Source organism: Oncorhynchus kisutch, linkage group LG1 (genome assembly GCF_002021735.2).
Source record: "Oncorhynchus kisutch isolate 150728-3 linkage group LG1, Okis_V2, whole genome shotgun sequence".
Taxonomy (NCBI): Eukaryota; Metazoa; Chordata; class Actinopteri; order Salmoniformes; family Salmonidae; genus Oncorhynchus; species Oncorhynchus kisutch.
The window spans coordinates 20,197,103-20,212,701 of record NC_034174.2 but is presented as its reverse complement, the minus strand read 5'-3'; the positions used below and the strand labels follow the sequence as shown (position 1 = coordinate 20,212,701).

Genomic DNA, 15,599 nt, shown 5'->3' with positions numbered 1-15,599 from the left:
TGCTAGTGTTCTACCAAGATTCAGACCCAAACTCTTATTTCCACCAAAGAAAACTTTATGTAAACAATACTTTATAGACAAAATATGTACAACAAGCAACCTTCTGTTATGTCCCAAAATGAAAATCCCAAGTACCTTATCCTATACAAAACTAACATTTTGCTGTAGCATTACATTCATTCTCCTCTCTTTGCCACAGCCTCAATAATTGATACAAATACATTTCGGCATCTGCCATAATTTGTCTGCTTTAAGCAAAATCAAGCATGAACTACGATCAGGCCAGAAATTGACCAGACCCGAAATGAATAATGAGCATACTTGTACATGTTCTCTTGGCAAACAGCAAAATGGCCATTTACAATGCAAATACACTCTATAGGTCATGTATCAAAAATAGAGATGTACAAGTAGTATAACAAAATAATTACAAGACATTACCTCACAAGAACTACTTGCACGAATGGTAGTGACTTACAAACTCAAAACTAAAATGCATAACTGAATGCATCACTCCTCTATTTACACGAGTGACACATATCAGGTCCGGTGACACCATCCTGACTTTTTCTAAACAATCAAATCCAGTGGAGTCCATTTAGCTGCAATGTAGCGTACACTTGGTGGGTGAAGAGGGAGCAATGGATTTTGTGACAACCCTGGTCAACATAAACCAGAGACGTATTTGGTAGCGTTCTGGTCTAAAGGCGGGTCCTTTGCAGTTACAGATGCAGAAAATGTGGATCCTCCGGTCGCACATCTAAAACACATAGAACCTCAAGCAGCATCTACAGGGGTTTTGTTAAATTCTTACAATCAATACAGACCGGTGTGTGTGCAAAGGGCAGGTCTGAATGGCTGGGGGCTGTGCTGTCTGCTCATCACAGTCAGGGTTTAACTCTGACATTCAACACAAGTGCAGGGAAGCCATCCCCACAGTAAGTCCTTCTCTTAACCACTTTTGTCATGTCCTTGTGTTGACCAGCTCTTCACAGTGACTCAGAGCTTTGCAATAGGTCATCTGTGATCCTCCATAGGTTCAGAGCTTCAGTTCTAACTGGCTCCAAGGTTGATCTGTGGGCTGGTTTGGAGGGTTGTGGCCACTGGGTTTGTGCGTGACAGTTGTTGTTTGCTCTCAAAGGGAGAGTGTGGGCTGCTGTTGCTGAGGGAGACAAACTGGTGCTCTCGTGTTTGTCCTTGCTAACCTGGACGCCTTCCAGCAGGCGATCCGTTCAACCCCAAACATTCATAGAGCAGGGTGCAAACACAAAAGTGTATCAGTCTTTGGATTCCAAGTTCATGGGGGGGCTTGTTTTAAAGCTTGAAGGAGGGCTGGTGAGTCCATGGGTGCTTGGTAGAGTGTCGGGGAACCTGCCCTGGGAGACATTACTAAGTTTTGAGGTATTTTCTCTGGAGACAAGCTGGCTGCTGAGACATTCATGCCCGGGTACAAAAAGGGCATGCCCCCTGGGAACCAGCACTTCTCCATCATGGGCCACGATGCAGCTGCTTGGGGGATGAGGTAGAAGGGCACGCAGAGGGGGGTCTGGTGTTGGGAGAAGCTCATGTAGCTGTGATGGCTGCTAACCACCTGCCCAGAGGAAGACTCGTCCTCTGAGTAGTCCGATTTTAACCTCTTGGCCTGGGGCTCAGCACCCTCCTGCTTGACGCCACCTCCTGCCAACCTCTCAGCCAGAGCATATTTGAGCTCCCCCTCCTTGCTGTAGTAGCTTGAGCGTTGGGCTTTGAGGTCCCGTTTCTCATGTTCCCCTCCATAGCCGCTGTCAGTGTCTGTGTCATTGCCACTCTGCTCTCCATGTCCGTGGGGGTATGTCCTTTGAATGACAGACACAAAGTTCTTGGGGTGACCCTCCTTGCCCGTAGGCATCTGACCAGCAGGCTTCTCCATGCTATCGATGGGTTTGTGGGTGGGCTCTTCGGACCGGGGGCTGAATGGACCCTGGAGCACCTCTGATGCTACTTTGTGGAGGTGGCTGATCATTTCAGAGGGGGTCAGGGGGTCTCTGCTGCTCCCCTGGTTAGCCAGGTACTGGAGGACCTCCTTAGCACAGACATGGAAGCCAGAGTGGAACATCTCCTCACTGTTCTCTGAGCTAACACTGCTCTGATCCCCTGAGAGAAACAAAGTAATATCAGATATTAGGTTCATATTTAATAATGCTACAGTTTTGGCAATGAAACAGGTTACTTGTTTTATTTCTTTTTTAATGGGAAAGATACAATTTTAGCTTTGATTGAGCAGCATCGTCTCGATGGTATGGCCTGTCAATAATAAGTAATACTATTGATTGGGGGGAAAGAGTGTTGCCCATAATAAAATGAAACAGTGTAACTCAAGGTATCAAACTTACTGATTTGCAATGCAATGATTTTCTGCTGCTGCTGTTCCAGGAGAGTGCTCAGGGCTTTCACATGCTTCAGGGTGAGTTCCAACACCACAGCTTTCTCCAAATGGCCTAGAGTCTAAAACAGGAAGACCTTGATAAGCATGTTGATCTTTCTTATATAACAGTTTTAGCAGCTGAACAGAAGACAAACTGCCACAGGGTAGGGAGGCAGGCAATCTGCACACCACACCAACACAACACAGTACATTTTAGACATAGTTTATCAACATATTGTTTATGTAAATTGTTTTGAAAGGGTTTGAGGCAATATGCATAGGCAGTTAATTAAATTATTATAATTAACCAAACTTTTCAATCTGATAATATGAAATACTATTGATATAATAATAATAAACAAGTTATTTACATTATGAAAAAAAAAGAATAATATGTTGCCTTTGTCATAACAGGCAACATTTTTGGATTAAGGAATCAGACTAATCAAGGCATTGATTTGGACAACAAATAAATCATGAAAAACCAGGTGGCGCTTTTGCATTCCTATTACACAGTCAGTAGTAGTAGGCTACACGTTAAATTAGTACTCACTGTGAGTTTGAGATGTTCTGGCAATAAATCCTTCAGTTGGGCAATGCATTCATTGATTCTGTCACGTCTTTTCTTCTCAATCAATCGGTGGGGTAACTTGTATGTCTCCTGTGGGAGAAAAAAAGTAAATTTGTAGATGTGTAAAATGTATTCAATAGGGTATAAGAAATAAGAAATTGCCGACAAAAGTAAACCTAAGATGTACAAAATGTTTTAAGTGAAGAACATAAGCATACCTTACTGTCTTCCACGCGCTTCATTCCCTTTCGGTGTTTGCACACGTACTTTGGGAAATCTTTTCTATAGGACAAAAATAATATAATTATTGATAAGTCATGCTTATATTGTTTAAAAAAAATATTATTTACATAAGAATACTATTTTGTTTTGCAGTTTTGTAATGCATACATTGCAAGCTGTTTGTGGGGGCTTACCCTTGCATGTCTGCCATCTCCTGCGACTGGTGTTTTGCCATACAAGGAGGAGGTTGCGCACTTGTAATCCTCTCCATTTTGCGTCTTTATGAAATCCAAATATTGGTATCCAAACAATTCAATCTTAAAACTAGGCTTCAGTTGTCTTTCAATATTCAGCTAATACTGTCATCTGAGAGGAAAAAAAGTTTGTTCTTATTGCTAAAATTATTGTTATGTTATTCTATTCAATAGTGAACACTTTTTCTATAAAGAATATTATTTCATCAGGCTATTGCTTTGCAGAGACTGTCAATGTGATGTTGTCACTCTGAGATCCAAGCACAGCAATAGTTCAGATGCTCTACTCCCGGGTAAATGTGTGATAGAGGGGTGGTTTGGTCTACGTGTTAAATAAACCCTGTGACTAGACACGTCTCTCCGTTGGAGAGCTGATCTACCTCCGTCACATGAGCCTCACGTGTTGGACGGTGCTTTCAAGCCATCTAGAGTACAACCCATTTCTATAGTTAAAGAGGATCTGCACGAGAATGGCCCTCCCTCTTATTCTAGCGGGCTGTGTCCCGTGTACCGCCATGCTACAGCTATGCTACGAGAACATAGGACAACTCTAGGCAGAACGAGCAAGTATATGTTTACTATATAAGAAGTAGAGCAGAAATCCTTACACACTTAGCCTTATAGACTACCGTTTGTTATTACTGTATGTTCTACATTCCGGCTTCTGTTCCATGTACAGCATTCATATGCATAATATTGACATGGCATATATAAAGTTATTATAGGAAAGTGTCAGAATTAAGATACAATAGATGCATTATCACATTCCTGTTATTCTATAGTCATATGCAGAATAGTGGTTTATAGGGGAGAGAAGGTAAGCTACCCCTTCTATGGCTTAATTTTATTACAATTCAGAATATATCCACAGCACATTTACAGGGAAGAACATGTAACTTTTCTTTCGCGTGTAGCCTCACATATTCAACTTGTGTCAGTGTGAGGGTTAAAGCTGCAGGTATCGGTAGAAGCAATAACAACGCGTGTACTCGCCCCCGTTTCGGTTAAAAACCTGAGGGATGACGCTGGAGAAATGTAACCAATCTCAAATTCATAGACAGAGCTATTGATGCAAGAACTGACTATCCATTATAACATTACAGTTTTAACCATGTGTTGAGGCTATATAGTGTTTGGTTACATGTACATTGTTTACAAACATGGAGTAAAACAAGCTTATCGTTTGGGTTGTGATGGGGTATTCCACAGTTGAACTAAGCTCATCAGGTATTTATAAGTTGTATTCTTCAAAAATCAATGGGTAGGCCTACATATGTATAAGTATATTAATGCAAAAGTAATATATATTAATGTCTACGTCCAAAAATAGATTTTTGCCCATTTAAAATAAAATGTTTTTTTTACCTTCATGATGAGAAAATTGTATTTAATATATTTCTCTTTTAGTATTATCTTTAGTAGATTTTAAATTTTAGGTTTAGATAAAGCCTATATAGGCCTGCCTGTGTCCATGACAATAATTCCTAATAAACCAATCAACCTAACCTAAGAGTAGACTACAGTCAATATGTAAACTATTATATACAACTGTAATGCCCCGTGGGAATAATCATTTGGTGTGGTGCATAGCCTAATGTTTTATTTTCCCCACGCTGCTCTGTATTCTCGCATGTGCCAATAGGCTCAGAGTGGACACGGTTTCCACACATTAATAATTTGAGGGTACACGTGCACCTGCAGATGGATGATTTTGTTGATCGGTGTGTTACCTGCTGCACTGAGCTGTCACGTTGAGCTCCAACATGGCCACGCGAACCGAAACCAGCTCCCTGCCACTGACGTCATACACTTTAGAGCTGAGCGTGCTGGTCTACCTAGTGGCCACACACCACACACATGTATGTTCCCAGCAAGAACAACATATATTTTCATGGCAGATAATTACAAATAGCATAGTAGGCATACACTGTAGTATGATATGTCTGGACAATATACCTAGATTAGAAGGTTGATAAATAGGGGAGGACTGGCCATCTGACATTTTGGGCAAATACCAGATGGGCTGGTCCATTTTTAGCCCAGTGGGCCTGTCTAACTTTTTTTGGTTGTTGTTGCTCAAACCGAGCATTATCTGGCTAATAATTGTGTGTGTGTGTGTGTGTGGGGGGGGGGGGGGGTTAGAAATGTTAGAAATGCCAGGTTGATTTTTTGGTCCCATGCCAGGGATGATTTTTTTGGGGTCCCAGTCCACCACTGTAGATAAATATGGAACAGACCAGTTCACTAATTTGGAATCCATTAGCCTATTCCAAATATTCCATTGTTTATTACAATATGTTTACGGTGCATTTGGAAAGTATTCATATATATATATATATATATATATATATATATATATATATATACATATACACAATGTCCCATATTGACAAAGTGAAAACAGTATTTTAGAAATTTAGCAAATTTAATACAAATATTAAACAGAAATACCTGATTTACATAAATATTATGACCCTTTGCTATGAGACTCAAAATTGAGCGCAGGATAATCTGTTTCCATTGATCACCCTTGAGATGTTTCTTCAACTTGATTAGACTAGACCTGTGGTAAAATCAATTGATTGGACATGATTTGGAAAGGCACACACCTGTCTATATAAGATCCCATAGTCGACAGTGCATGTCAGAGCAAAAACCAAGCCATGAGGTTGAAGGAATTGTCTGTAGAGCTCTAAGACAGGATTGTGTGGAGGCACAGATCTGGGGAAGGGTACCACAACATTTCTGCAGCTTGAAGGTCCCCAAGAACACAGTGGCCTCCATCATTATTTAATGGAAGAAGTTTGGAACCACCAAGACTCTTCATAAAGCTGGCCGCTGGGCCAAACTGAGCAATCGGGCCTTGGGCCTTGGTCAGGGAGGTGAGAGTTATTCTGTGGAGATGAGGGAACCTTCCAGAAGGACAACCATCTCTGCAGCACTACACCAATCAGGCATTTATGGTAGAGTGGCCAGACAGAAGCAACTCCTCAGTAAAAAGGCACATGACAGCTTGCTTGGAGTTTGCCAAAAGGCACCTAAAGGACTCTCAGACCATGAAAAACAAGATTCTCTGGTCTGATGAAACCAAGATTGAACTCTTTGGGCTGAATGCCAAATGTCACGTCTGCAGGAAAGCTGGCACCATCTCTACGGTGAAGCATGGTGGTGGCAGCATCGTGCTGTGGGGATGGTTTTCAGCGGCAGGGACTGGGAGACAAGTCAGGATGGACGGAAAGATGAACGGAGAAATGTAGAGAGAGATCATTGATGAAAACCTGCTCGAGCACTCAGGTCCTTAGACTGGGGGTGAAGGTTCAACTTCGAACAGGACAAAACCCTAAGCACACAGCCAAGACAATGCAGGAGTGGCTTCGGGACATGTCCTTGAGTGGCCCAGCCAGAGCCCAGACTTGAACCCAATCTAAGATCTCTGTAGAGACCTGAAAATAGCTGTGAAGCAACGCTCCCTCTCCAACCTGACAGAGCTTGAAAGGATCTGCAGCGAAGAATGGGCGAAACTCCCCCAATACAGGTGTGCCAAGCTTGTAGCGTTATACCCAAGAAGACTTTACGCTGTAATGGCTGCCAAAGTTTTATTTGATTTATTTCACCTTTATTTAACCAGGTAGGCTAGTTGAGAACATGTTCTCAATTGCAACTGCGACCTGGCCAAGATAAAGCAAAGCAGTTTGACACATACAACACCGCAGGAGTTACACATGGAATAAACAAACATACAATCAATAATACTGTCACGAGTCCGACCGAGGGTGGCTTCCCTTCCCGGTCGGGTGGCGCTCGGCGGTCGTCGTCACCGGCCTATTAGCTGCCACTGATTGTCTTTCCTCCCCCTTCTTGTATGTTTATTGGTAGCACCTGTTTGTAAATGATTAGTTGGGCTTTATTAGACAGACGGCCCGCCTGTTTGTTGTGCGGGATTAATTATTGTGACCTTCGGCTCTGTAGTAGAGGAACGTGTTTGTTCCTGGTCGTGTGTTTCAGTTGTACATTTTTCATTCCCCGTGTTTGGGGCCGTTATTATTGTGAGCACTCTGTGGTGCATTGGTGCATTAAAGAGCACACCCGGAGCATTACAGAATCCCGCACCTAAAAAATTGAATGGAGTCAGCAGGAGCAGCAGCCAACCCTCTCCCATCGATGGAGGAACGGGTTCTCCACCACACCACCGTCCTCCATCGGATCGGATCCGCGATGGATCAAGTGATGAAGAGAATGGACCGATGGGAGAGGAGTGGTCTCCTCTCTCCACCTTCGGCACCCCCAGCTCCGGACTCTCCATCTCCCGACTCCAGCACCCTCCGTCTGACGCTCCCGAACGCAGTCTGGAATGGCCCAGACTCAGCGCGGGAGCACTACCCAGAGTTTTCCCGCCGCTTCCGTGCCGTGTTTGATTACCCTCCAGAAGGCCGAGCGGTGGGAGAACGACAATTTCATCTCAGGCAGGAGAGGAGGAGCGCCCAGGACTACGCGCTGGAGTTCCGGACCTTGGCAGCAGGATCTGGGTGGAACGACAGGGCCCTTATTGACCACTACAGGTGTAGTCTCCGGGAGGACGTCCGCAGGGAGTTAGCGTGTCGGGACACCGCTCTTTCCCTGGATGAGCTGATTGACATGTCCATTCGACTGGACAATCTGCTGGCTGCCCCCCTGTTAGGGGTTCCGCTGGTACCGATAGATTCTCCTTTTCCCGTGCACTCCCTAGATAGCCGGCCATTAGGGTCAGGGATGGTCAGGGAGACCACGGTTCCACTGGACATGGTGACGCAGGGGAATCATAGGGAGCGTATCAGTCTTTTTATTATTGATTCGCATGCGTTTCCAGTGGTGCTAGGGATTCCCTGGCTGGCCCGGCACAATCCTAAAATTTCGTGGAGACAGGGGGTTCTCCAGGGGTGGTCAGAGGAGTGTTCTGAAAGGTGTTTGGGAGTTTCCATCGGTGCTACGTCGGTGGAGAGTCCAGACCAGGGTTCCACGGTGTGCATTCCCCCCGAGTAAGCCCATTTGGCAATCGTTTTCAGTAAAGTGAAAGCGACTAAATTACCACCTTATCGACCGGGAAGGGATTGTACGATAGATCTCCAGGTAAACGCTGCGCTTCCCAAGAGTCACGTGTACCCGTTGTCCCAGGAGGAGACATTGGCGATGGAGACATATGTCACAGAGTCGCTGGGACAGGGGTACATTCGGCCCTCCATCTCACCCGTCTCCTCGAGTTTCTTTTTTGTGAGGAAAAAGGAGGGAGGTTTGCGTCCGTGTATTGATTAAAGAGGTCTAAACGCCATCACAGTGGGGTATAGTTACCCTCTACCTCTCATCGCTACGGCGGTGGAATCGTTCCACGGAGCGCAGTTCTTCACAAAACTGGATCTCAGGAGCGCGTATAGTCTGGTGCGTATTCGGGAGGGAGACGAGTGGAAAACCGCATTTAGTACCACATCAGGCCACCATGAGTACCTTGTCATGCCATATGGGTTAAAGAATGCTCCAGCTGTCTTCCAATCCTTTGTAGACGAGATTCTCAGGGACCTGTGCGGGCAGGGAGTGGTTGTTTATATCGATGACATTCTGATCTACTCGGCCACTCACACCGCGCATGTGTCTCTGGTACGCAAGGTGCTTGGTAGACTGCTGGAGCATGACCTATACGTCAAGGCTGAGAAATGCGTGTTCTCTAAACGAGCCGTCTCCTTTCTGGGTTATCGCATTTCCACCTCGGGGGTGGTGATGGAGGGCGACCGCATTAGGGCCATGCGTAATTGGCCGACTCCGACCACGGTAAAGGAGGTGCAGCGGTTTTTGGGTTTTGCCAACTACTACCGGAGGTTTATCCGGGGTTTTGGCCAGATAGCGGCTCCCATTACCTCACTGCTGAAGGGGGCCCCGGTGCGGTTGCAGTGGTCAGCAGAGGCGGACGGAGCTTTCAACAAGTTGAAGGCGCTGTTCACTGATGCACCCGTGTTGGTGCATTCGGACCCCTCTCTAGCATTTATAGTGGAGGTGGACGCGTCCGAGGCTGGGGTGGGTGCCGTGCTATCACAGCGCTCGGGTACGCCACCAAAACTCCGCCCCTGCGCTTTCTTCTCAAGGAAGCTCAGCCCAGCGGAGCGTAACTATGATGTGGGGGACCGGGAGTTGCTAGCGGTGGTTAGAGCTCTGAAGGTGTGGAGACACTGGCTTGAGGGGGCTAAGCACCCCTTTCTCATCTGGACCGACCACCAGAATCTGGAGTATATTCGGGCAGCTAGGAGACTTAACCCACGTCAGGCAAGGTGGGCCATATTCTTCACCCGGTTCCGGTTTACATTGTCGTATAGACCGGGCTCCCAGAACGTAAAGGCTGACGCACTGTCCCGCCTTTACAACACGGAGGATGGGTCCACCGAACCTACTCCCATCCTTCCCGCCTCAAAGCTGGTAGCACCAGTGGTATGGGAGGTGGACTCGGACATCGAGCGGGCATTACAGGCGGAACCCGCGCCTCCTCAGTGTCCGGCGGGGCGAAAGTATGTGCCGCTTGGTGTTCGGGACAAACTGATTTGGTGGGCTCACGTCCTACCCTCCTCGGGTCACCCTGGGGTGACGAGGACAGTGGGGAGCCTTCGGGGGAGGTATTGGTGGCCTACTTTGGCTAAGGACGTTAAGGGTTATGTCTCCTCCTGTTCGGTGTGTGCCCAGAGTAAGGCTCCTAGGCACCTTTCTAGAGGGAAGTTACAACCCCTCCTCGTTCCACAACGGCCATGGTCACATCTATCCGTATATTTCCTGACCGATCTTCCGCCGTCTCAGGGGAACACCATGGTTCTAGTGATTGTGGATCGGTTCTCTAAGTCCTGCCGTCTCCTCCCGTTGCCCGGTATCCCTACAGCCCTACAGACTGCGGAGGCATTATTCACCCATGTCTTTCGGCACTACGGGGTGCCGGAGGACATCGTTTCTGATTGGGGCCCCCAATTCACGTCCCGGGTATGGAGGGCCTTCATGGAACGTTTGGGGGTCTCTGTCAGCCTGACCTGGGGGTCTGTTATCACCCCGAGAGTAATGGGCAGGTGGAGAGAGTGAACCAGGAGGTGGGTAGGTTTCTGCGGTTGTATTGCCAGGATTGGCCAGGGGAGTGGGCACGATACATTCCCTGGGCTGAAATGGCCCAGAACTCACTACGCCACTCCTCTACTAACGTGTCCCCTTTTCAGTGTTTGTTGGGGTACCAGCCGGTCCTGGCACCATGGCATCCGAGCCAGACCGAAGCCCCTGCGGTGGAGGAATGGGTACAGCGCTCCAAGGAGACCTGGAGGGCCGTCCAGGAATCTCTACAACAAGCGAGTGGACAGCAGAAGAGGAGTGCTGACCGCCACCGCAGTGAGGCCCCCGTGTTTGTACCGGGGGACAGGGTCTGGCTCTCGACCCGAAACCTACCCCTCCGCTTGCCCTGCCGGAAGCTGGGTCCGTAGTGTGTAGGGCCCTTTAAAGTCCTGAGGAGAATAAACGAGGTGTGTTATCGATTACAACTCCCTTCCTATTATCGTATTAACCCCTCGTTTCATGTGTCTCTCCTCAGGCCGGTGGTAGCAGGACAGTGAGGTGCCGGAGGTCCCCCCCCCCCCTCTGGACATCGAGGGGTCCCCTGCGTATACGATCCGGGCCATTCTGGACTCAAGACGCCGGGTGAGGGGCCTGCAGTACCTCGTGGACTGTGAGGGTTACGGTCCGGAGGAGAGGTGCTGGGTACCGGTGGGGGACATCTTGGATCCATCCATGTTGAGGGATTTCCATCGCCTCCATCCGGATCGCCCTGCACCTCGTCCTCCGGGGCGACCTCGAGGCCGGTGTCGGCGCGCTGCGGGAGCCGCACGTCAGGGGGGGGGGGGGGGTACTGTCACGAGTCCGACCGAGGGTGGCTTCCCTTCCCGGTCGGGTGGCGCTCGGCCTATTAGCTGCCACTGATTGTCTTTCCTCCCCCTCCTTGTATGTTTATTGGTAGCACCTGTTTGTAAATGATTAGTTGGGCTTTATTAGACAGCCGGCCCGCCTGTTTGTTGTGTGGGATTAATTATTGTGACCTTTGGCTCTGTAGTAGAGGAACGTGTTTGTTCCTGGTCGTGTGTTTCAGTTGTACATTTTTCATTCCCCGTGTTTGGGGCCGTTATTATTGTGAGCACCCTGTGGTGCGTTGGTGCATTAAAGAGCACAGCATTGCACTCTCTGTCTCCTGCGTCTGACTCCACACCCACGACACCCGGAGCATTACAAATACAGTAGAAAAATCTATACACAGCATGTGCAAATGAGGTAGGATAAGAGTGGTAAGGCAATAAATTGGCCATGGTGGAAAAGTAATTACAATATAGCAATTAAACACTGGAATGGTAGGATGTGCAGAAGATTTTTGCAGTTCGTTCCAGTCATTGGCAGCAGAGAACTGGAAGGAGAGGCAGCCAAAGGAAGAATTGGCTTTGGGGGTGACCAGTGAGATATACCTGCTGGAGTGTGTGCTACGGGTGGGTGCTGCTATGGTGACCAGTGAGCTGAGATAAGGCAGGGCTTTACCTAGCAGAGACATGTAGATGACCTATAGTCAGTGTATTTTGCGACGAGTATGAAGCGAGGGCCAGCCAACAAGAGCATACAGGTCGCAGTAGTGGGTAGTATATGGGGCTTTGGTGACAAAATGTATGGCACTGTGATAGACTGCATCCAATTTGTTGAGTAGAAAGGTGCTTCAAGGGTGAATACTTATGTAAAAGTAATATTTCAGTTTTAATTTTTATAAATGAATAAGTTCTCAAAACCTGTTTTTGCTTTGTCATTATGGGGTATTGTGTGTAGATTGATGAGGGAAAAAACAAAATGTAGCAAAATGTGGTAAAAGTCAAGGGGTCTGAAAACTTTCCAAAGGCACTGTACATACAAATAATGGTGTCTATTGACAGTATGGACAGAATATGAATAGAAAATGTGTGTACAGCAGTATATAGGATGAGCAATGACTAGAGTACAGTACATACCGTTTATATAATACCTCTTCATATTTTATTCTATTTGATATACATGAAGTAGGTGAAACAGTTTGTAAACATTATTTAAGTGACCAGTCTCTAAGGGGCAGGGTAGAGTATCAGGTGGTAGCTGGGTAGAACAGTGACTAAGACTAGTAGTGACTGTTTAACAGTCTGATGGCCTGGAGATAGAAGCTGTTTCTCAGTCTCTCTGTCCCAGCTTTGATGCACATTTACTGTCTCTGCCTTGTATATGGTAGTGGAGTGAACAGGCTGTGGCTCGGGTGGCTGATGTCCTTGATGATCTTCATTGCCTTCCTGTGACACTGGGTGCTGTAGATGTCCTGGAGGGCAGGCAGTGTGCCCCTGGTGATACATTGGGCTGACTGCACCACTCTCTGGAGAGCCCTGCAGTTGCGGACGGTGCAATTGCCATACCAGGCGATGATACAGCCTGAAAGGATGCTCTCAATTGTGCATTTGTAGAGGTTTGTGAGGGTCAATAATTTTATCACACCTATCTTTTTGAGAGCAAAAATATATAAATTGTTAAACAAAATCTATTTCTCTGTGCAATTGTATTACCAAAAAACAGTGCCTTCAGAAAGTATTTATACCCCTTGACTTATTCCACATTTTGTTGTGCTACAGTCCGAATCCAAAATGGATTAAATTGTTTTCCCCCCTCACCCATCTACACAAAGTATAGATGGGTGAGTAATGACAAAGTGAAAACATGTATTTAGAAATGTTTGCAAATTTATTGAAATGAAATACAGAAATATATAATGTACATAAGTAATCACACCCCTGAGTCAATAATTTGTAGAAGCACCTTTCTGGAGAAAATATTCTTTATTCTTTTCAAAATTCAAAGCTCTGTCAAATTGGTTGTTGATCAATGCTAGACAACCATTTTCAAGTCCTGCCATGGATTTTCAAGCAGATTTAAGTCAAAACTGTAACTCGGCCACTCAGGAACATTCACTGTCTTCTTGGAAAGCAACTCCAGTATATATTTGTCCTTGTGTTATACGTTATTGCCCTGCCGAAAGCTGTTTGGTGAAAAGCAGATTGAAGCAGGTTTTCCTCTAGGATTTTGCCTGTGATTAGCTCTACTCTGTTTCTTTTGTAACCTGAAACACTCCCCAGTCCAAAACAATCACAATCATACACAACTTGATACAGCTACCACTATACTTGAAAATATGGAGAGTGGTACTCAGTAATGTGCATTCAGGAAAAATAGTTAATTGCTTTGCCACATTTTTTGTACTACTTTAGTGCATTGTTGCAAATAGGATGCATGTTTTGGAATATGAATATTCTATACAGGCTTCCTTCTTTTCACTCTGTCAATTAGGTTAGTATTGTGGAGTAACTACAATGTTGTTGATCCATCCTCAGTTCTCTCCTGTCACAGCCATTTAACTCTGTAACTATTGTAAAAGTCACCATTGACCTCATGGTGAAATGCCTGAGTGGTTGCCTTCCTCTCCGGCAACTGAGTTAGGAAGGACACTTATGTCTTTGTAGTGACTGGGTGTATTGATACACCATCCAAAATGTAATTAATAACTTCACCATGTTCAAAGGGATATTCAATGTTTTTTTCCCCCCATTTACCAATAGGTGCCCTTCTTTGCGAGGCATTGGAAAATCCCCCTGGTCTTTGTAGTTGAATCTGTGTTTGAAATTCACTGCTCGACTGAGGGACCTTACAGATAATTGTATGAGTGGGGTGCAGAGATGAGTCAGTATTATACAACTGTTTTAAACACTATTATTGCACACAGATTTGAGTCCATGCAACTTATGTGACTTGTTAACAACATTTTTACCCCTGAGCGTACACTGAACAAAAATATAAACGCAGCATGTAAAGTGTTGGTCCCATGTTTCATGAGTTTAAAAAAAAGATCCTAAAGATTTTCCATACGCACAAAAAGCTTATTTATCTCAAATATTGGGCAAACATTGGTTTACATCCCTGTTTGTGAGGATTTCTGCTTTGCCAAGTAGTCCATCCATCTGACAGTGGTGGCATATCAAGAAGCTGATTAAACAGCATGATCATTACACAGGTGCACCTTGAAAAAAAAAGAAAAACAATTACAATTTGTGGGGTATTGTGTGTAGGCCAGTGACATTTTAAATTCAGGCTGTAACAACAAAATGTAGAAAAAAGTAAATTGGTGTGAATACTTTCTGAAGGCACTGTAGCTCAGTATTTGTATTATTTATTCTATACATCATCTTTTTTTCATTTTTATAAAGGGTGTCGATAATTTGAGGTGACTGTATTTAGTCACAACCATATTCATACTGTATTGCCTTTGCACAGATTACAAGCATTCACTCCATATTCATTTGTCAGTGTTTAGCAGAGGTGTAAAGTACTACTTAAGTTGTTTTTGTGGTATCTGTACTTTACTATTAACAACTTTTACTTCACTACATTCCCTTAGAAAATAATATACTTTTTACTACATACATTTTTCCTGACACCCAAATGTAGTTGTTACATTTTGAATGCTTAGCAGGACAGGAAAATGGTCAAATTCACACACTTATCAAGAGAACATCCCTGGTCATCCCTACTGCCTCTGATCTGGCAGACTCACCAAACACAAATGCTTTGTCTGTAAATTATGTCTGAGTGTTGGAGTGAGCCCCTGGCTGTCCGTAAATAAAAAACAAACAAGAAAATGGTGACATCTGGTTTGCTTAACATAAGGAATGTTAAAGGATTTATACTTTTACTTTTGATTCTGAAGCATATTTTAGCAATAACATTTACTTGCGATACTTAAATCTATTTAAAACCAAAGACTAACTCAAGTAATATTTTACTGGGTGTCTTTAACTTGAATAATTTTCTATTAAAAGGTATATTCACTTTTACTCAAGTATGATAAATGGGTACTTTTTCCACCACTGCTGTTTAATAAACCTTAGGTATGTGGAAAATACTGCAGGAAAGTCCACCGATAAAGCTGGACAATTAAAAGCTCCTTTTGTGCCTTTGCGTTTGGTTACTCGGTAAACTTGCTGATGTTCTCAAGTCTACAGACACGCACAAGTCTATTCATATTTTATTAACATGCTCTGTTTCTCTGAATAACTAAATT

At 45.0% G+C, this 15,599-nt stretch overlaps 1 protein-coding gene across 1 annotated transcript; it reads right to left on the bottom strand.

The window, feature by feature from the left end:
- Positions 1-34: 34 nt before the first annotated feature.
- On the bottom strand, positions 35-3,770 carry LOC109898009 (class E basic helix-loop-helix protein 40-like). Its single transcript, XM_020492736.2, is given in 6 exon segments — positions 35-1,309; positions 1,312-2,133; positions 2,373-2,484; positions 2,958-3,065; positions 3,194-3,257; positions 3,392-3,770. Coding segments are annotated over 6 exon segments (1,215 nt in total). The 5' UTR covers positions 3,469-3,770; the 3' UTR covers positions 35-1,277.
- Positions 3,771-15,599: the final 11,829 nt, after the last annotated feature.